The 21,616-nt window shown below is 39.9% G+C and overlaps 1 protein-coding gene across 1 annotated transcript in view; it reads left to right on the top strand.

Annotated features, from left to right (window-relative positions):
- The first annotated feature begins 9,291 nt into the window (after positions 1 to 9,291).
- Positions 9,292 to 21,616, top strand: part of Adgrv1 (adhesion G protein-coupled receptor V1) — a 508,750-nt gene continuing 496,425 nt past the window's right edge. The window contains 3 exon segments of the mRNA XM_037209551.1: positions 9,292 to 9,471; positions 11,808 to 11,957; positions 12,300 to 12,455. Coding sequence (XP_037065446.1) covers positions 9,292 to 9,471; positions 11,808 to 11,957; positions 12,300 to 12,455 — 486 coding nt within the window.

Here is a 21,616-nt window from a genome sequence, read left to right on the forward strand (position 1 = left end):
AATTTTTTCAAATTTTCATGAAGCGTCTTTGTCTGAGCTCTGTTTATCAGTAGTGAGCAAAGCTTAATTCAACAGAGCATGCTTCTCTAAACCTTGTTTACACCTGTGCCCTTTATGATACTCAAAATAACTGCACACCACTTCTTTTGGAAACTGCAAGCTTAAATCCAGTTGTAGTATGGAAACAAGAAAAACCAGGTTTTTCATACTTGCCAAATACACGCATCTCAGATTAAGAATTCTTAAAAGCTAAATAATTGATGATATGAATGATGAAACTTCTCTTGTTCCACAGGAGTAATTCTATAGTTTTAGAGTGCCCCTTAGTAAATGTAATAGAATTCGAGTAATTCTAAACTTGAAAACCTGGCTCCATCAGGATCATATTTTCCGTCTTGATTACCTGGTGGTCACCCTGTGGGAAGATGCTTGCTGAGGCACCCGCAGCAGAGGCTGAGGTGGAAAGCATCGTGCACCCCTCTGCTGCACCAGCCATGTTCATTTCCTTCAGGACGTCTCTCACTTGCAGACTGTGTACAGTTGTTTTACTCTGAAACTATAAAAGGCAGAGTTAGCTTTCAACTTGATAAAGCACAATTTGGGTATGAAAGGCGAGCACTCCACAGCTGAGTCCCGTCCTCAGCACACAATTTTTAAAAAAAATGGAAATTGGTTCTCATAAAATCAATTGAATTCTTGTAGTTTACTTTACACTGCTGTTTTGAGTCTTTATTGTGCTTCTTTATTTTTACCCGATTCCTTTTTTAAAGATAATGAGAATTAATTTCTTCTGGAACTATTTTGAGCAACATGACCCAGGAACACAGATTTAGATTACCCCTCAACTTCTATTTTCCAACATGGAAGCAGTTTTTATAGTTTTACAGAACAAAGAAAGTCGCAAATCAAGAAAAGTGTAAAATATATTGGTGGGGACGTCAGCGAGGTCAGATGAGATGGGGAGAGTTTTTCTCTAGGTCCAAGATGCTGAGCTTTTCTGAAGTTTTTAAAATCCCACTTCCTATTCTACTATGCCTTTACAGTTACTGAGACTTTAACTAGAAGACTGTTCTCATTTTCTTAGACTGCACTTTACCTCTAACATTTCTTAAGGTACTCATTAATATGAACAATATGGAGAAAGACACCAGCCTAGATAAACGAGATCAAACATTCAACAATAATAATAAATTTAACTTTAGTGTTATGTGCTGAGTAATCTAAGCGAGAAATAAAGTCGAACAAATATTATTAAAAAGATCTGAAAGCCATGTTGCTGGTAGACATTCGAGTTCCAACATATGGGGTTCTGTATCTGTTGCCCATGCTGAGCAGGGCAGAAAGACAATACTCCTCCTTCCTACAGAGGGAAATAGAGTGGATAAACCAGGCCTTGCTGAAGGCAGACACAGCCGACTCTGGAACCTAGGCAAAGCCACTGTCTTTGGATGGCCCAGTGTACAGAATCGCTTGGAGAGCATTCTCCAGAACCTGTCATCATGGCCCAAGGACTGACATGTCCTACAGGATAAGAAGGATCAAGTAAGTTGAGGAATTAACAAACGCAAAAACAAACCAGATCTTGCCTGAAGTTACTGTTTGCAGATTTCCATCTGTCTTCACATTGGCAGATAGAAACCTTTTTTCATGAGCCTTCACAGAGGCCTGGGCACCTTTGGGAGCCTGAGCTGGAGCTGTGGCTTTGCCTTGGTTTGAACCTTGGTCTTGGGTTGACAGAACCTATGGCTCTTGGTCATTGTACTGGCTGGTTTTATGTGTCAACTTGACACAAGCTAGAGATACCAGAGAGGAAGGAGTCTCAGTTGAGGAAAGGCCTCCATGAGATCCAGCTGTAGGGCATTTTCTCAATTAGTCATCAGTGGGGGAGGGCCCAGCCCATGGTGGGTGGTGCCATCCCTTAGCTGGTGGTCCTGGTTCTATAAGAAAGCAGGCTGAGCAAGCCAGGGAAAGCAAGCCAGTAAACAGTACTCCTCCATGGCCTCTGCATCAGCTTCTGCTGCCAGGATCCTGCCCTGTTTGAGTTCCTGTCCTGACTTCCTTCAGTGGTGAACAGCAATGTGGAAGTGCCTAACCTGCCTTTTGGCCATAGCAATAGAAACCTGACAGCCACGTAGCTAGCTTCGAAGCCTCTTCCCAAGCTTAGGGTGAAGGACAAAGGCACGGCCTGCGCGTCTGCGTCTGGAGCCCTTGGGCGTCTTGGGCTTAACCGCCTCCGGCTTCACAAGAGCCTTCATGGCCTCGGCACGGCACTCATCGCCTTTGCACTTTTTGCCTGCCTCTTCCTCGGGCCTCTTTTGTGCCTCTTGGCAAAGCGCATGTCCCTCAGGAACTTGGGGTTGCCCTCCTTAGGAGATTCGTATCCCTGTGAGTGTGGTTTCTTGGCGCCGCCATTTCTGTGCCATTGTGAGGATTGGCTGTGTGTGGTGTGGTACTTGGACTTGGACTTGTCTGTACGGTAACCTGTGGCTCCCGAAGCTCCTGAGACCGGAAGAGATGGAACAACTTGAGGAATTCTTCCTAGCCATGCATTCCTAGCGTCCTGTGTAAGACAGTGAAGTGGGCAGGAACACCGTGCGCCTCAGCCCTGCTTCTGCCGCCAGAGGAAAAGGAAACATGCTCTTCTATGATCTTGTTGAATATATTTTCTGTGCCTTTGAGTTGGTATTCTTCTCCTTCTTGTATCCCTATTATTCGTAGGTTTGGTCTTTTCATGGTGTCCCAAATTTCTTGGACATTTTGGCTCATGACTTTGTTGGCTTTAGTGTTTTCTTTGACTGATGAATCTATTTCTTCTACTGTATCTTCAACGCCAGAGATCCTCTCTTCCATCTCTTGCATTCTGTTGGTTATACTTGCATCTGAAGTTCCTGATTGTTTACTCAGATTTTCTATTTCCAGCATTCCCTCTGTTTGTGTCTTCTTCATTTTTTCTATTTCCCTTTTCAGGTCTTGGACTGTTTCCTTTATTTGTTTCATTGCTTTTTCATGATTTTCTTTCAGTGATTTATTGCTTTCTTCTAGGACTTTATTGTTTTCTTCTACTTTATTTGTCCTTTCCTCTAGTTTTTTTATAGCGTTCTTCCCATTTTTTTGTCTTTTCCTCTACACAAGCCTCTACCTTCTTCATGAAGTTACTCATAAGGCTACTTTCTTCTGCTTCTTCCAATTTTTGATGTTCAGGTCTAGCTAGATGTTGGAGGCAGGCTAGGTTCTGGTGATGCTGTATTGCTCTTCATTTTGTTGTATGTACTTCTGCCTTGACGTCTGCCCATCTCCTTGTGGTTCCTTCTTGGTCTTATCAGCACACCTGGTTCAGACAGAGCTGACAGATTCAGGAAGTCTCTCTCCCTTGTTCAGATAGGAGCTCTCTTGTCCAAATGGGAACTTCGGGGCAGGATGGGCGCTCTTGTCCAGAAGGGAAGTCCGGTGCAGGATGGGAGCTTTGGTCCAGAAGGGAAGTCCGGGGCAGGATGGGAGCTCTCTCTGGTCCAGAAGGGAAGTCCGGGGCAGGATCAGGAAACATGCTCTTAAATCAATCCCCTCCCCCACCCCTGTGTGTTTTGGATGAGTGTGCATGTGCATGTCTTCATGGATAACATTTTTGGGTTTGTTTTTGCAAATATCAGTTTGCAGAACTATTCCAGTATAGATTTGTTTTTCTGTTATATGAATTCTGCTTGTGTGAAATCAACATATTTATAAACCATTGGAAGCTAAAGGATCTAGAAAACATGAGTAGGAAGAACTAATGCCAACCACATGTAGTAAGACCCAGTAACCATGTTGTTGCTGGGTTCCTTTCCGGGACTGAAAGTCACTGGCATGTCCGGCTGTGTCTGCTCTACTTCGAAGCCAGCTTTGGTTTATCCAGGGGTTCTGGTTGCTCATGTGTGGAGCTGAACTGAGCAAAGATGGCAGAAACCATTGCACGAAAAAAGGACAAATAGCCCACGTGGAGACCTCCAGGAATGCCTGGGGAAGACTGATGCTGCTCAGGGTTGGCGATTGGGAGTGCCTCCACTGGGTCCACCGTGACACGGGCTCAGGACACCACTGGGTGGATATCAGCAGATAAATATTGACGTTGAAAGTGACCAAGTTGAAATCAACATAGAAGACAAAAATATGAACGTTTACTTATTGGCATATGTATGTGGGTGGGAGTGTGCCTGCCACAGCATGCCTGTGGTTAGAGAATAGCTTGCAGTCATTAATTCTTGCCTTCTGCCTTGTGGGTTCCAGCAACCAAACCCTGATTGTCACGTTTATATCAAAGAACCTTTATCCAGTGCACATCTCACTGGCCCATAAACAAATGTGATTTATTTGTCATAACAGTTGAAAAATCCAGGGTAAGGCTGAATCCGAAAGCTTCATCTTGGTTACTGAGACATTGCTTCTTCCCATCTCTCGGCTCTGTCTTCATCTGAGCTGGCTTCGTGTCATTGTGAGCGACGATTGCCCCAATCGTCACAGTGCAACACTGACTCAAGCACCGTCTTGGTTTTGATTCTCCACACCTGGCTCATGTGCCCATGACTGTGGTTATCTTGGAGTCTAGGACCATGCCTTAAAAACTTTGGGTCATCAGTGATTAGCAGAGAGACAGTGTAGAATAGTCTCTCAAAATACAAATCCTGTAGCAAGCTGTATGATATATTTCTGAAAGCATTCAATTTATCTTGTAAGAGCTACTCAAATATATTTCAAATTTTACTTTTCTTTTTATTTTTTTCTTGTGGAATTAGGTGACTTGGATAGGATGAACATGATTGCTAGAATTTAACAACCTATGCCTTTGTACCTCTGTTATTAAGACAAGCCAAACATCATAGTCCCATGGGAAATAAGTAAGAATGAACGTTAATTCTCTAGTCTCTGACCGTGGTAAGAGTTGTGTTGAGGGATGAGCCATCTTTGGCAGCAACAGTTATGATTTCCTCTGAGTCATACCAAGCAGGGAGGGGGGGCGTGAGGAGACATGGTAGTTGGGGGTGATTTGGATGCTCTAGTACTGTGCCATTATGGAGAGAAAGGAGGATGTCAACAAGGCTAAAACTGTTCTCTTACAATTGTAGCAGAATATGAATTATGTACTTTGTAGTCTTTAAACATATGCTGTTGAAAATCTGTTTCATAAGGAATTTAAAATAAGTATCCCAAAAGGGCATGTGCAAATTTTTATCAAACCTCAGAGGAAAAAGTGATCTGAAATATAGTCATATTTATAATAATATCATTTACTAACATTTGGTCTTCTGAGTTTAATCAAAAGGGGAATTTTCATGGGTTCTATTTGTAGTGTGACAGCAGAAAATGTTCTTAGTTACTCTGGAACACTTACTGTTGGGCTTTGGAGTAGTTATGCTTGCCTTCCAGGGGAAGCTCCATTTTCACTGCTTTGGTTCATCTTTTATCTGTTCAGACGCCAGCTCTGCCCCAACACCCTTTCTTACAGCGTGAAAGATGAAAGCAAACAGGGGCAGTTACCAGAGACGTCGGGCAGTTGAGGCACTTCCAGAGGCACTTCCGTTCATGCCTATTTGTTCATTTTGCATAATTTCAAAACTCTCTGACATGGACCAATTTAAAATGAATTTCCTGAGATAAATGTAAGATCTGTGTGCTCTAATTGCCTGGGAGGTTGTAAGAACCCAGTGTTTGAGTTCACTGGTCTTGATATGAAGAGGTGCTGTTAAATATTTAAAGTATTGGAGGGGACCACAGCATCATAAACACCTCTAATGCTCATTAGAACAGTAAGGGAAACTTTCAGAAGGGCAGGGCAGTTTGGGGTGATTTACATGACTGTAAAATATGTGGATGTTTGCAAACATGTGTAGCATGGTCAGTCTAAGAAGGGAACATGTAACTTTTAGGAATGAATTAAGAGGCTGTATAGAAAGTTTCTGGGTAGAGATTCTGGCCAGAGACTCCAGGAATAAAATCCTGCCTATCCACTGACTTAACTGACTGACAGAGTATGCTAACTAACCTATAGATGAGGCTAATGATTCTTGAATCCTCATAGAGATATTGTGGGAACTGAATGCATGTGCTCAGGTAACAATGTATAGATAAATATTTGTTGTTGTGATACTATTAGGTTGTTACAATTTTTTAAAGATACATGGAATCTTTTTTTTCTTTTTTTATTAAAATTTCTGTTCATTTTATATAACAATCACAGTGCCCCTCCCCCACCGCCTCAGCCTTCCCACCCACCCCCATCCCCTGCTCAAGGCAAGATCCATGGGAGTCAGAGAGCTGTACATCAGCTGAGCAGGTCAAGCCCCCCCAAACAAGGCTTGTAAGGTACATAGACAGGTCAAAAAAGCAGATCAAAAAAAAGTACTAAATAGAAAAAAAAACAAGGAGAAAGCGTATGATAAATTTCCATCTGTGGCTTGGAAAAATTTAGGAGGTAACTTACAGCTACAGATGTGGGCTTTTACATGGCCCCACTAAACCTCTTCCTCACAGTTTATGCAGTGTGTTTATAAGTGTACCAAGTGTATTCTGCACTTGCATTAGAATAAATAAGGAGTATTACAAGTTGTAGATCAAGGACCCAGCCTCCATCTCTTGGATCAGGGTTTCTGAGTGAGAGCTGGCTTTGTACCAAGCTCAGGGGGTGATGGCTTTGAGAACTGCTGGGCTGTGCATGTGATGTCCTTTCCCTAGGGGGTCTTCCCACTTTCCCTCTTGCTCACCTCGGCACTCACGTGACCGTTTTAGTTCTGCTGCTGCAGTCCTAGGATATCTCCTGTCCGAGGTCTGAGGTTTGTCTCTCTTCACACCATGAAGCTGCTCTTTCTCATCACACCTGGGGGGTGAGTTGCCTCTCCCCACCCTTCCAGTCCTTATTATTTTCATGACCTCTAGGTCCTTTCTTTCCCATAGTTTGTCAGAACTGTTCTGTGAAATCTCTCTGGCTTTAGAAGCTTAGGGACAGATTGAAAAAAAAAAAAAAAAAAAAAACAACACAAGTCCCTGGCATCTCTGACCCCTGGCCTATGTCTGTTCTCTGGACTCCATTTGAACTCTGTGTCTCGGTTTGGGCGATTGTACAATGAAGCGGCATGTAAGACATGGCTAAGCACTCTGAGAGTGCTTGTCACAATACACTGGACGGGGAATATTCCAGTTAAATTCTAAAATATATTAAGGATTCATTCGTTTGGTACTCCTTACATAGAAAGTCACGTGTAGCCATGTAGAAATACCACATGTGTGGAATTTCATTGCTCCTTGGCTAAGGAAAGATTAAAGGAAGCGTTTATCTCCTGGAGTAGGTAACGCTGTGTCTGTGCTTTAGAACACTGTCCTTTAGAATACACAAATGGGTTATGTTCGTGTGACTGGTCACATAGATCCATTGGAATCTTAACGATCCGTGAGATAAATAGCTCTCATTTTTAGAGGTGCATCTACATTACAAAACAACAGGGCTTCCATGAGGCCACTGCAGGGTTGTGCTTTTCAAAGCTCTTGAATCACATGCAGCTCAAAGTGGGAACAACATTTCCATCTCATAAACACGTGAGTTGTAGTGCAAAGGAAGAACAGGCCTTAGGGAAAAGGAGCACATTTGGCTGACTTTGCTGATTCTGAAGCAGCTCTGACATTGTTCTAAGCAGGGTTGGTAGTTTAGCTAATAAAATTAGTGCAAGAAACTTAAGTCCTGGGAATTTACCTTTGTGGAAGGATTGGCAGCTTCAAATAATTATTTTTAAAACTTAGTCAAGGAAGTAGACATTAACCAAGAAATCAATCGACTTTAAAGTGTATCTTCAACTATTCAGTTTTGGCTGTCACTTAACAAGTTTTATTTAGGAAAAATGGATTTAATTGCTTTTGCATGGTGTTGCTTAGGTTTTTCTTAGATGAAATGGTAAGTTTCAGTAAGTTAAAAAAGCAACTATTTTTTCCATATTTTAATAATAATTTGTATTAATGTGTTAGGATGTAAAATTTTCTTTTTCTTTTCCTTTGTTTTGATTTTTTGAGACAGGGTTTCTCTGTGTAGCTTTTGCTGTCCTGGCCTTAAACTCACAGAGATCTGCCTGCCTCTGCTTCCTCTCAGGATTTTGCTGGGATTTTGCGACTTGTATACATTATATAATGTTTAAGTCAAGTTACTGAATTATCTTCCTTTTGGTGATATTTATCTCCCTTTTCAAAATTTTAGCTTTTAAATTTAAATAATATTTAAACATTTTTTTTTGTTTGGTTTTTCGAGACAGGGTTTCTTTGTGTAGCTTTGTGCCTTTCCTGGAGCTCACTTGGTAGTCCAAGCTGGCCTCGAACTCACAGAGATCCGCCTGGCTCTGCCTCCCGAGTGCTGGGATTAAAGGCGTGTGCCACCACCACCCGGCAAAATTTAAATAATATTTTATTAACTGATAATTTTATACAATGCATTTTGATTATCCATACTCCTCAACTCCTCCCACCATCTCTAGCCTCAATTCCAGACCCACCAACTTTGAGTTTTCTTCCTTATTGTTTCCACTGTGTGTTATGGTGATGCTCTTGGGAGTGGGGCTTGCTCTGGAGTGTGGTTGACCTACCAGGAGTCACATCATTAAGGAAAACAGACTTTCCCCTACTCAGCAGCTATCCAATGTCATTAGCTCCTAAGCTAACTATGGGATTTCATGTTGACCTCTGTGCCTCCATGCTGGGATTTTGTCTGACTGGAGTTTGAGCAGGTCTTATGAACACATAGAATGCATATGTACAACTGCCTTGGGTCTGAACAACACCATTTGCTTGAACTAACCCATCGTTTCTGACTGTTGGCTCCAAACAATCTTTCCTTTCCCTCTTTCCCAATGGTCTGCAAGCCTCGTGGGAGGGGTGTGATATGAAAGTGCCGTTTAGGGTTGAGCACTCCATGGTCTCTACAGGTTGACTAGTTGTCATCTACTGCAAGAGGAAATTTTCTCTGATGAAGGTTGAGAGATGCACTAATTTATGGGTATAATAGTCATTTGGGGTCATTAAAAAACAAACTTAATTAAGTTGACTTTATAATTATCTTGATGTAGAAGATAAATGCAAAAAGGTAGTTTTAAATAATAAAAGGAAAAACATAACAAATTATGATTTTTTTTAGCTCCTATCATCACACATTGAAGTTGGATGTTTTAGTAGTTGATGTATTTATGCCTGTCTTAATTTCTTATTATTCTTTGTAACACTGAACAAAATCTAATGAGAATAAATTATTGAGCTTTATGACTTTGTTTCTTGTTTTCTCTAGGGATGATCTCTTCATTTTTATTAGTGAACCTGTCAGCTTTGCTCATTTCTGTTGTATTTGGAGAAACAGAAATAAGATTTGCTGGACAAACAGAATTTTTTGTTAATGAAACAAGTACCACAGTTATTCGTCTTGTCATTGAGAGGAGAGGAGAGCCAGCGAACATTACTGCCATTGTGTCGGTAAGAAAGGACCGCAGCCCTAGTTTTTAAAAATGATATGCATGCGACAATTTTTAGTTTCAGTAGGAACAAAGTTTTTAAGTGTTTGAGGTTCCGAGTCTGAGTTTCATTATGAGAAATGATCTGGAGAATGAGCTGTTGTATCTAAGTCTGTCAGAGGTTCAGAGAACGCCCCAGGGTTACTATGGACATCTGACATGTGTATTTTAAAGATAAAGGCTAATTATCTTAAATCATTTATATGTTTATTTTAAAACAAAACTATTTTATTTTGGGTAATTTGAATCATATAATTAGTCATTCATTGTGAGGTAACTTAGATAAAAATACATGCAATATTTAAAAGACACAAATGACAGGAAAGGAAAAGAAACCCTGAGTTCAGTTAGAGAGCCATTGTTATTGGAAGAATGAAGTATATTAACTTCATTAAAAATTAAGTAGATTATGTAAATTCTTTATTATATAAAGTTTGTTAGGATTGGATATTTAAAGTTATGTGTTTGTATCTATTTTTATCCAGAAAGCAATATCATATAACCAATAATGATATTGCTATATTAGAGGCTCAATGTACTTAAAACTTCGGGAGCAAAAGTAACATGTGTGTGTTTGTTTCATGTTAGTTTGTGTGCACATGTACATATAGGTGCATACACACCCACTTTGGTGTGCATGGGCCAGATCAATGTCACATGTCTTCCTCTATCACTCTCGCCTTATTTTTAAAGAGAGGGTCTCCTACTGGACCTGCCACTCACTGGTGGGCAAGAGTGGCTAGTCAGTTATCACCAGGGATCTTTGGTATCCACCCTTCCACAGCACTAGGGTTGCAGTTGAGTGGACTGCTACTTCGGGCTTTTTACCTGATGCTGAACTGAAGTCTGCATGTGTACAGGGCAGGCTGTTTATCACCTGACCCATCTTCCAGCTCTTCCAAGTGATTCCTTAAGAAATAATGTTAAATCATGTTATAAAATATTGTAAAAAGAAAAAGAAAAGAAAAGCTACTTATAAAATAAACCCAGGGTTATAATTTTGAACATCTTAGTTTCTATTCAATTTGACATTTATGTATACATTTGCTGACTTCATTTCTAGTTCTAGTGTACACTGTGTTTGACAATCTTTTGATGCAATTTTCCTCTTTCAGATTGCTGTAGTTTGCTTTTCTTTCTAGATCACTGTATTCTAAACATTTCTCCATTGTTTTTTCATTGATGTTGCTTTCAGGCTTTATCATCTATAGTGAATGGCATTCTGGAGAATTGTTTATATACATGACTATTTCTCTGTAGTTTTGGTTGATTTTCACAGAGTAGATTTTTTTTTTAATGTATGCTCAGTGCCTCTTGATAATACTTTCTGAAAGTCTGCCATTTTCCATAGCAAGTTATAAGAACTATTTATCTAAGACCCTCTCAACACTTTCCAACTTATTTTGATTTCTCAACTATTTAAAACTTTTTAAAAATAAATTAGAACTAGACAATGACTAAACTTTCCCAAAATATGTTCTCATTTTTTGTGCTAAATAATTTTCCCTAGAGGCTAAATTATTAATTTTGAGCTCTGGTGAAAGAAATGTCTTTGAATTTGTACAATGAATTGTTCCTTTATAATATTGTAATTGCCACTCTGCTGTGAGTCTTGCCAGCAATCTTGCATCCACAGATTAAAATATTAGGAAGGTTTATAATGATTAATTATAATTTCAGATTGAAAGTTTTGGATGTAGGGTTTTTTTTTAACCCATTGGGAGAACAATAGCACCGCCTCTATTTTACAAGCTGCTTCCCACCTCTCCTTTTCAAGAGTTTTAGCCATAATTTGTCCTGCTAGGCTGTAGTCAATACTACGTCAGCTAAGAGACAGAGGAAGAAAATAGCATTGCTTTTTTATTAAATTATTAGTGTGCAATTAACTTTGATTCCACTATGTTAAGAACTATTTTATATGTAATATTTCTGTGATTTTCCTGTTTTTAAAATAATTTTTATTATATTTATTTATTTATGTGTGTCTATGGACACACAGGTAGAGGTCTGAGGACAAGTTGTAGAAGCCAGTCTCTCCTTCCACCATGTGAGTCCGGAATGGACCCCAGGTCATCAGGCTTGGCTGCAAGCACATTTGTCCCTGAGCCATCTTGCTGGCCCTGTGGTGATTTTTCAGAAGACGAGTCATACCTGTTGCCGAACGCTTGTCTTTGAATATCCTATTAGAAATGTCAGGGCCGCTTGATCTGCGCCTGTCTCCTCAGCTGCTCCCGGGAGGGTCGGTCTGGCTTGTCCAGATTCCTGGTTAGTGAGGATGTTCTCTTTTGCATGCGGTAGCTGAATGGCGAAGACACTGGCGACTTTTTTGACACGTACGCTGCGGCGTTTATCCCCGCGGGAGGCACAAACAGGACCGTGTACATAGCAGTGTGTGACGACGATCTTCCCGAGCCTGATGAAACCTTCACTTTTCACTTGACATTACAGGTAAGTTCATTCTCCTCAACTTTGATTCATAAAACATCTTCTAACACTTGGAAATCTCTTCTATTTGTAATAAGCCAAGGGATATGTATCACGGTGGTTTTCATAGATCTCTTTGACAGATGGTCAGCGGCGTGGGTGAGGGTTTGTTTATAGGAGCACGTGCTCCTTGCCAGTGGACACGTCACTGAGGAAAATCTGTACCTCCCCCATAGCTGCTCACTGCCTATAGAGTTTTAGAGAGGTGTGGCCTATTCATGCTCTTAATAATTGAAGACAGGAGTTCTGCCGAAAGATTATTTTTCTTCTAATATTTACTTTATTATTTGTTTATTTTCACTTTAGAAACCCTCAGCAAATGTGAAACTTGGATGGCCAAGGACTGCGACCGTGACGATACTATCGAATGACAATGCATTTGGAATTATTTCCTTTAGTGCGGTATGGTTACAGTGTGAAGATTGTAATGGTTGCCAGATACTACTGCAGTTGGTTTTCTTTTAACCCGTCTTTCCTGTTGTTGACTAGTGCTATTCTGTTGTGATTTTGGATTAGACCTGACACTAACTCTGTAGGTGCTCTGCATTCTGTGTGTTTACACTGTTGCACACTGAAGTGTATGTGCTCAGGGTCCACACTCACAATAACCCTTTCTGTCCATTGACTCGTTAGTCACCTGTTGCCTGGCCTCTCATGTGGATGTGCGCGTGAGCTCTCATGTATGTATGTATGTATGTATGTATGTATGTATGTATGTATTATTTCAAATGCCACATGAGGAAGTCTGGCCTGTGTTCCAGACTCTTCCGTCCGTCTGGAGTAACTGTGAAGGGAGAAAACTTACAGTAAACTTAAGGTTAACCTGCAGATGTGGTAACTCTTCCATTTCAATTCTCATGTCAGTTCATATTCTCTCATCTTGAATATTCCATATCAAGTCAGATTCTTTTAAACTGCATATCCTAATATTTAATTCTCTTATTAATTCATATTTCATGGAAGTTAAGACTTTGTCTCCTCTCCTAAAATTCTGTTTGGTTTACTGCCCCTCCTTCATCAAGTTCTTGTTCTTCTAGCGAATCCCGTTTTCAGAGAGTTTCATTTTTAGAAACAAAAACACAGGACAAGTCTCTCCTAGAGAGAAAATGTTTCCAGCTCCTAAGCTGAAATTAAAGGTTGTCTTCAACACTACTGGATTTGGATAGCAAATTAGAGGCTATAATAATCTGCCTGATAGTCTTTTTGAATTCTGTTGCTAAGCAACATCAAGAAATCTGATTCCACAGCCTCCAGCTTTTTATTCATTTTCAATTTCGAACACTCCTGCACTGGTATGCATTATGTCATGGTTCTGAAGAGTTATCTTTGAAACAAGGCAAGCTGTGGATAAATGTGGTCTTTGTGCTTGAGTTATCTTATTAAAAGGGATGTTTTCCTAACCTAAATTTAGTAGATATTTGGTAGTCTACAATGTACTGTCATTCATACGTGCTGATTACATTAATTAGGACTTCTTGAGTGAAAGGGTTATCAGGGAACAAGTTCTCCATCTAATTTCTTCACTGCCCGTGAAGCTCATACTGGTTTGTTTGAAACTTGCTTCTCTTTTCCTTTTCCTCCTCTCTCCTCTCTCTCTCTCCTGACCTTACGCTATGGGAACGAGTACTAGTCTATGGGGTGGGTTGTAGTGCTGCTATGCCTCCTCTGACAGACTCCGCATGAGCTCCGTGTCATACAAGTTCTCAAGGCTGCTTCCATCTCTAGCCTTTCAACAATTATATTGATAATGAACATGACGTTGGGACAGTGGTAACAGCCAACAGTTATTGAATACTCAGCATGTGTCAGGAAGTAGGAGAGACTCTTGATGTAAGTTATCTCATCGAATCTAATCACAAGCCATAGAGACGGTATTTCTATCCCCATTAATGGACGGCTATGACACTGTCACTCTTAGAGATGTCCACTGGTGCCCTCGTACATTGTGCTTCCTTTTTCCTCATCTATCCTGTGTTTCAGCCAACCTAAGACAACATGTTTCAACATTTGAAGTCTTCCCTGTTTTTCCTCTGAAGTGATTTTCTTTCTGGTTCTGAAAGTCATTAACAACTGTCTGCTTTACATTAGTGACGTCATACTATGACTAAATATAATGCAATACAGAGTGGCTTGAGTGATACGATATGTTGCCTCTGCACAACAACATCAGAAGTCCTAACTTTTACGACAAGTAGTATACTCTATCAGAGCGTCTAAACTTCTCTATTTTGTAGCACTCTTTACAATTTCCTTGTAGGAACCATGAATTTGTAAATTTAACATTTTTATTTTCAATATATATTAATAATGAAAAATACATACCTTGTATTATCTGGAGTGGGTGAGATGCGCTTCAAGATTCCACTGTATAAGGCATGATGCTTATGGAGCCACCATAATGTGAGCCAGAAATACTTCATTGGTTTTATTGCATGCTTTGTTTCCAGACACACATTATTATTGATCTGGAGTGCCGCTTCTTCAAATCATTCCTTTCTTTATTTGTCATCTACAGAGTTTAATCAATTAGAATTTCGCATAGGATAGACAATGATCATCAGGCTATGAGCAGCTATACAGCAAGTTGTCTGAATTGGAACTATTGGACAATGTTCTAATCGATCCACTGAGTGACAGTCCAATTCTTTCTATTAGGTACCCCACCCCTATCCAGACCACCATATGTTCTGGTTTTTGACATCTCTAGAGATTTCTATTTTGCTAAAATCCAAATTACGCCCACTACTAAATCAAATCTCCAGTGCCCTGCATACAAGAGTGCACAAAAGAGAGAATGAAATTCTGGACCTTAACTTACTAACTGCATTCAAAGGGAGAGAAAACTTAGGGGACACCCCTAAGATGCACAAATGGAAAAGTACACATGAAACTTATTTGATTGTAGAGACATATTATGTTTTGGTGATATGAATAGTTTATTATTGATATGAACACAAGTGTTTATACTACCAATAAGTCTTAGGTATCCAAGTTGTATGTAGTCAATGATTACAAATCGAAACCAGAAGTCTTCTTAATTGATAATACATTTACCATCTGAACACGACCTACTTTTCAAGATTAACTCAAATGATCATGACGAGGAACTTACTTTTACATTTATGTAATCTAGTAACCTTCATGGTTTAACCATAGTGCTGTTGAGTCAATTTTAATGACATAGCAATTGTTTCCGTACTGCGTACAGGCATGTTAATTAAGGATTCTACTCTCTAGATATAACTCCACTCACTGCTTCCTGATATCCTCTAACCTATCCCTTATCCAAGCCGGTGCCATGTCTTGGTGTGTGCTCCTTCTATGGTAACTCGTTAAATGCCAATGTAGCCTACTCCAACTCTTTAACGCAGCATTGCTAGTGTATAAATATGCTTATATTGTATATAAAGCAAATTACTTTTCAAAAAACACAAGAGACAAAAAGTCACTCCATTTCGTAGAGCCACTAATTATCCTACATCCACCTAACGTACACATTTCGCTTAAACAATATGTTTGCCGGACCCTGCTGGCATGTCCTGCAATAGAAATGTCGAGAATTTAGTGGCTGAGTTGTAATTCTAGTGCCAGCAGCAGGCAGCCTCCCTCATGACATCTTGATGTGGAACATTTGATTCTTCATACTAAAATCTGTCCGACATTTGACGTGCGTCTCGAATGATATATAACCCACAGGTCCTGGTGATAGGAGAACTGGATAAGTACTCATTATCCATAGGAATGATTTGTAACGATTATTGATGTGTACAGATAGTGTGAACAAGTAGGACTACGACACCACATCGAGAGAAGGAGGCTCCACTGATGGCTTGTGACGGGGCTATGTGTATATTATAGGACGAGGTGACTCAGATAAGAGCCACATACATACCTCTAGAGCTTGAAACGATCAACGGCTGCTGGACACCTAAACAGCAATTTTTGACGAGTGACGGTTATACACAGACATATCTGAACCAGCATCTCCTGTACAGCACCCCTTCACCTTGTAAAGGAGTAGCACTGGCACGCTTGCTGCATTATAGATCTTCGCATATCTAAACGTCTGAGGTAAAATACTATGCACAACACGAATATGTTGTGTACAGGAACGCAGCACTGCCGCCAGCAGGGGTCCATATGCTACAGAGGCGAACGAGATTGATGGGAAAGCTAAAAGACACAAACTAGGATTCCCATCTTATGACCTATAAAGGGGTGATTCACTCTCAAGATCACATGGGTATGCTGCCGAGATCAGCGCGCTTGGGGGCTGGTCTATCTTATCACTACTACGCAGAGAAATGAACAGTAGATGAGATTAATACAACCATTCCCTCTCTACGGTTAGCGTATATAGTATTGAGGTAAAATATAAGAGCTGCTCTTCCTTTAACTGATTAGACTACATGTTTATGATATAACAGAACAGGTTCTCACTACTCAATCATCAGAATGTTCATATATGCATGGTCTGTTAGGAAACACGAGGAGATAATAAATACAAACCACTCATCAAGAAGAGAAGTTTCCCAACCATGCAACGGTGATGAAGTATTAATATATTAGAACCGACGCAACTCCTCGGATCGGTTCGGGTTGTGCAAAGGCTTCACTTATATAGCCTTTTGTCAAAACATACATTTTAATGGACTTTTCTATCTGCGGGTTAAGAAAAAGTGGAACATGCATCGAGACAGACACTCGCCTTGGCACTATATTATTGACTGTTGCTTAGGCTTGCTATGTTTTTGTTATATGCTCTTTGCGAAAGGTATCCTAGAAGATGACGCGAATTCTCCACTAGTATCCCCCTGTGGAGACAGCAGAGAGTTTTCGAAACTCGCAGCTCTGGAGCTTTTATGGATACGGAAATATCACCTTTCCAAGCGTTAATGTTACAACGGGCCACTGGTAATTCTCACTAGTGTAGTCGGGAGGCTTACGCTTTTTCTCATTGTGAGTGACTAGAGAATCAATCACACAGAATTTAAAATTGATATGTAGAGTAGCAATCGAGACGAGGAAGGTCTCTGATGAGGGGGATTTTACTTATCGTCTCTCAGAGAACCGGTTTAGTATGATTGAAATAATTAATTGTAGTTCTCCTTCATTATAATTGGAGCAATGACTTACAGAGAGTCGTTCAGGGCGTTCATGCTGACACACAATTCGAACAAGGGTTCCTATTACCAAACGAACAGAGCATAAGATGATACATCGGGGACTTAGCCAATTTGCAAACTGAGGCGCTTTATAGCTCTGATCTTATCATGTCGTGGGACCGATGGCAGCTTACAATATTTACCTGATTTATTATTTTATTAAATTAAATCATAATTAATTTGTGCTTACTGGCTGGAGGTGTGGGAGAACCTTGCCTACCATGTGGGCAAATCTGGCTTTCCAATCCCCACTGGTCTTAATACAAAATGAACTTGAGCTAATGTGGTTATTGCAACAACTAAAACATAATGTGAAGATACAAGAATTTTGTAAACCTCTTATATATTTTTTAATTAATCATTTACTGTTTGAAAACAGACAATATTGGCAGGGGGCTTTATCATTTCAATAATAAGTTCAAGGAAATAATTCTCTACTCTCAGATTCAAATCTTCGATCTGATGTATGATGTTCTCAGTGTTATCACAAGAAAACACTTTATTTACTAGAGTACATCGTGTGTGGCATACAAGAATGACAATTTTTCTCAAAGGTGCACAATTTTTAATCCCACATATGGAGATGTTTATAAGAAATCAGTAAATTCCACCAGGTTGAGCACGATCACAGGCCGTTGCCTTGTCAACTTGAACAATCAAACATGTTCACTTTAAACATCATCTTAACTATTATCGGTCATCTTTAACTGATAGCAGCTCCTGCTTGGAGCCTCAGAAACTTCATTCTACTAGACACTAATTCTTTCTAGTAAAATATTTAGCTTTGAGTTCAATGCTCAAGAAGAGAATTGTATAGCTCTGTAATGACTATTCATTGTGGGGTAGCATCTATTCTTTGCACGCATTTATGATTATTCCACACTTCGAGTGTTTCACTCCACAGACAGTAATGTCAATTGATGAGAGGAGCACAAGACCTGAACCAACACCTAAAAATTCTCATGAGGCAGGAGCATAGTCATATACAAAAGAGCCTTGTTTCCTCGAATGATGGTCGGAAGCTATCTTATTGGACAATAAAAATAGAAACTTACAAAGTAAACCAGTCGGATTTCATGTCCAACAGAAGTTACACTACTTAGGAATATGGTATAACGCAAGAATTTCGTTGTAAACCAATGTGGATGTGATAGGCACCTAACAAAGGAGATATAATAAGAGAGAAAAAGACAGCGAAAAACACAACTTGGCCTCGCTTTAGAATGGTGCAAATAGACGGCACGATTCCTTCATTCTATGGAAAAAGCTTAGATAATATTAATGCGAATGATTAATTGCCGATAGAGACATCATTTTGAGTTTCGTCCTCCAGTTCAAGGCTATGATCATGAGACACTATATGGCGGTTGTCTTCCTCTTTTCCGGGGCGTGATCTCCGCATAGCAAATCATATGGTACCTGAATCTGTGTACAAGAATAATCTTACCTCGAAGATCTTTGTTATAACACAGGGGATGCTAAAAGAACGATCGTTTACGTGTATATATTTTGGGGAGAGAAGTACTCTTTAACTTGTTTGAATTGCTGACTAGTGAAGATCTTGGAATCTACTGAGGTAAATAAAGATGTCGGCCATGGGGTTTAAGTTCTCATCTGACTGGCTGTATCAAAGAAAGTACTATTAGAGAGTTATGGATATGAGTGGTTGCAGTGAATGTCAAAGGAGGTTGACAAGGAAGAGGTAGCAGCATGGATGAGCTAACGGCGTGAGGATGCTGAGATCAGAAGAAGTAAGTAAAAAGCAAGGTTCCTTTTGAGTGAAATACCTGTTGTAGTGTCGGTATGATTTTGTCAAAAATGACTACTTATCTGGAGTAAACCAGTATATACACACTGTAGTAAGTAAGCATTAAGTGTCGCTCTTAATTATCTTAAAGACAAATAGAAAATAAGCAATTGACTCCACTGTGAATTAGAAATACCTCTCAATATACATAAGAGTTATGTAATGAGATGTGGAAGAATTCGAATAACCTACTCTGAAATGAGAGGAGAAGAGACGCCCATATTACTATTCACTAGATATTTAGGGTAAGTCAAGTGTTCCAGCATTGCTCTAATTGATGTGGTGAAAGTGTCTAGTAATTGAGAGTATAGAATCTTATAAAATTACATCTTTAATAGACTGCGACACAATAATATCTCAGAATTGTGAGACATGGGAGTTATTCTATACTCGAAATGTTATTTGATTCAATTGAGATTTGTCTAATTTTAATACAAGGTCTTTTCTTCAACCTTTATATAGTCATCGCAGAGAAGCAATTAGTTTCATCAGTGCACACAATCCTCTCACTCATACCATTGCAGCTCTCTATTCAGTTAAGCTTACTTCATTTTCACATACCTAACTACCTGAAACTATAATTTTGAGACGATTCTGAGATCACGCATTATATAATTTCTATATGCTTGTATATGGTCCCACTATTCAGCCCATATATCTAACATACATAATTTTTTGTCTTTTCTAGTGTTAACTATTACTGATTCCCATTTCCTTGCTGAAAGTTCTAATGAGAGAACACTACACAACTGCACTTTTCTAAAACACCTGGCCATGGTTGCAGGTAAATTCAAATGCAATCCGAGACTAATGAGGCTCTCTCTTGTTCTAGACATCTTTAACTTATGGTCTCGCACGCTTGTCAGAAGAGATAGAAATGAGAGGTCATTCTCAATATTTGGATTCAGATGATGGGTTCTAGGAAATGGTAACAGTAATGGCAGCAGCTAGCTGCAGTATGTCACACGGATTAACGTCTCTCGTCGGAATAAGTTGCACGTTCGCGATGAGGGATTAGAAATCACCGTTGAGGAAAAAACCAGACAGGTCTTCTTACGTGAAGTCATGTTGTTACACAGTACAGATAGATGCTACACTAATCGCTGGACCAACACAATAAGAAACCATAGAAGCATAGACCTAGGCAATCGTCACAGTGATATAAGGTTCGCAAATTGTAGCATACTTCGTATGGATAGGTTAATAGCTCATATTGTGGTTCAAAGACATGCAGCTTGGAATTGGAGGGCCGGATGAGAGACAACATGAGTAAAGATATATCACTATGCAAGATTGAGTCCACCTTAACGTTATGTTGATGAATGAACTGGCAATCAATATTATTTGTGCGCGTATTCAACCGCAAGAATAGCACAGAACAAACCTGCATGACTCTCTCAATAGGTCTGAGCTCTTCAGTGTACCAAGAGCACACTATCTTACCGAGGTTTCCCGTGTCAAAAGACCGATACATTTCTCTCAATTGAATCACACTTCTAAATATATCCTAAGATAAATTTACCGAGTATATGACCACTCCGCATTCCAGAAGTATACTACGCAGTGAAACTCATTTCGATAATGCTGCTTAATCAAAAAGAACACCTTGACGATTGGTATGAGAGCCGGACCAGCTAGACGGTGTGAGTCCGAAACTTTCTGGTTAGGCAGGTCACCATTAAGTTCAATTAACCCCAAACGACAACTTTAATGGAGTTTCTTTTCATTCAAATAGTCCGTTTTTGTTCGGAGATAAGGTGGCGTGCGTGCGCAGGTCGTTTATGACGATTCGATGAAGATGCGAAATGCTTGCGCTAGGCGTTAATGCATATTTCGACCTTTGGACGTGTCGTAGTCACGGCTGTGTGAGTAGATTTATAGTTGTGGTGTTTGTATGTGGTTTAAGCTGTATGCAGGCTATATATAATTTCTATAGTGGTCTGGTAGCGACCACACAGTAGTGGCTGAATCTGTGATGTGAGCATGGTCCATGTGTTTGGTCCGGTGTCTGTGTTAAGGCTTGTCTGTTTACTGGAATGTTCTTTTTAATAGTATGAGTTAATAAGCTTATTATTAACTGCATATTCCAGTAAATATACATGGATGATGGCCTCCCTTCTCTAAGAGACACATATATGACTCCATAATAATATATGATAACTCACCATGTTTGCCTTAGCTATTAATTAGAACGAATTAAGAAGACCTTCTTGTTTGTGGAGTTGTGGTCAGTCTGCGCACCTAGAGACCCAAAACAATATAATGCTGTTTTCGCAATTGTGCCATAGTATAATGACTTATGTGTTCTAAACAATTCTGACCTTTGAATTGCTCTTGACAGGAAATACAGAAGATAAGCAGCTTACGATCACTTTGAAGATACAACTGAAAGGCTAGACGGACTTCACTCTCGATGAGTCAGATAGTCTTCCTCAGTGGATTATGTTCGGCGATTAGCTCTCGAGACGGAAAGAGTAAGCAGCTAGCCCACGAAGTATGAGAGAATACCCCACATCATAGTCTCACCTGTCCATCCTAACACTTATGAGCCCACGGAACAGTGACATGAACCACAAGAAGACTGTTTTTCCAGGAAAGTGGCTGCAGAAGCAAAGTACCGAATTCATTTGTCCGAAGGACTGTAACATCCA

This window comes from Peromyscus leucopus, chromosome 11 (assembly GCF_004664715.2).
Source record: "Peromyscus leucopus breed LL Stock chromosome 11, UCI_PerLeu_2.1, whole genome shotgun sequence".
In the NCBI taxonomy this organism is placed as follows: domain Eukaryota; kingdom Metazoa; phylum Chordata; class Mammalia; order Rodentia; family Cricetidae; genus Peromyscus; species Peromyscus leucopus.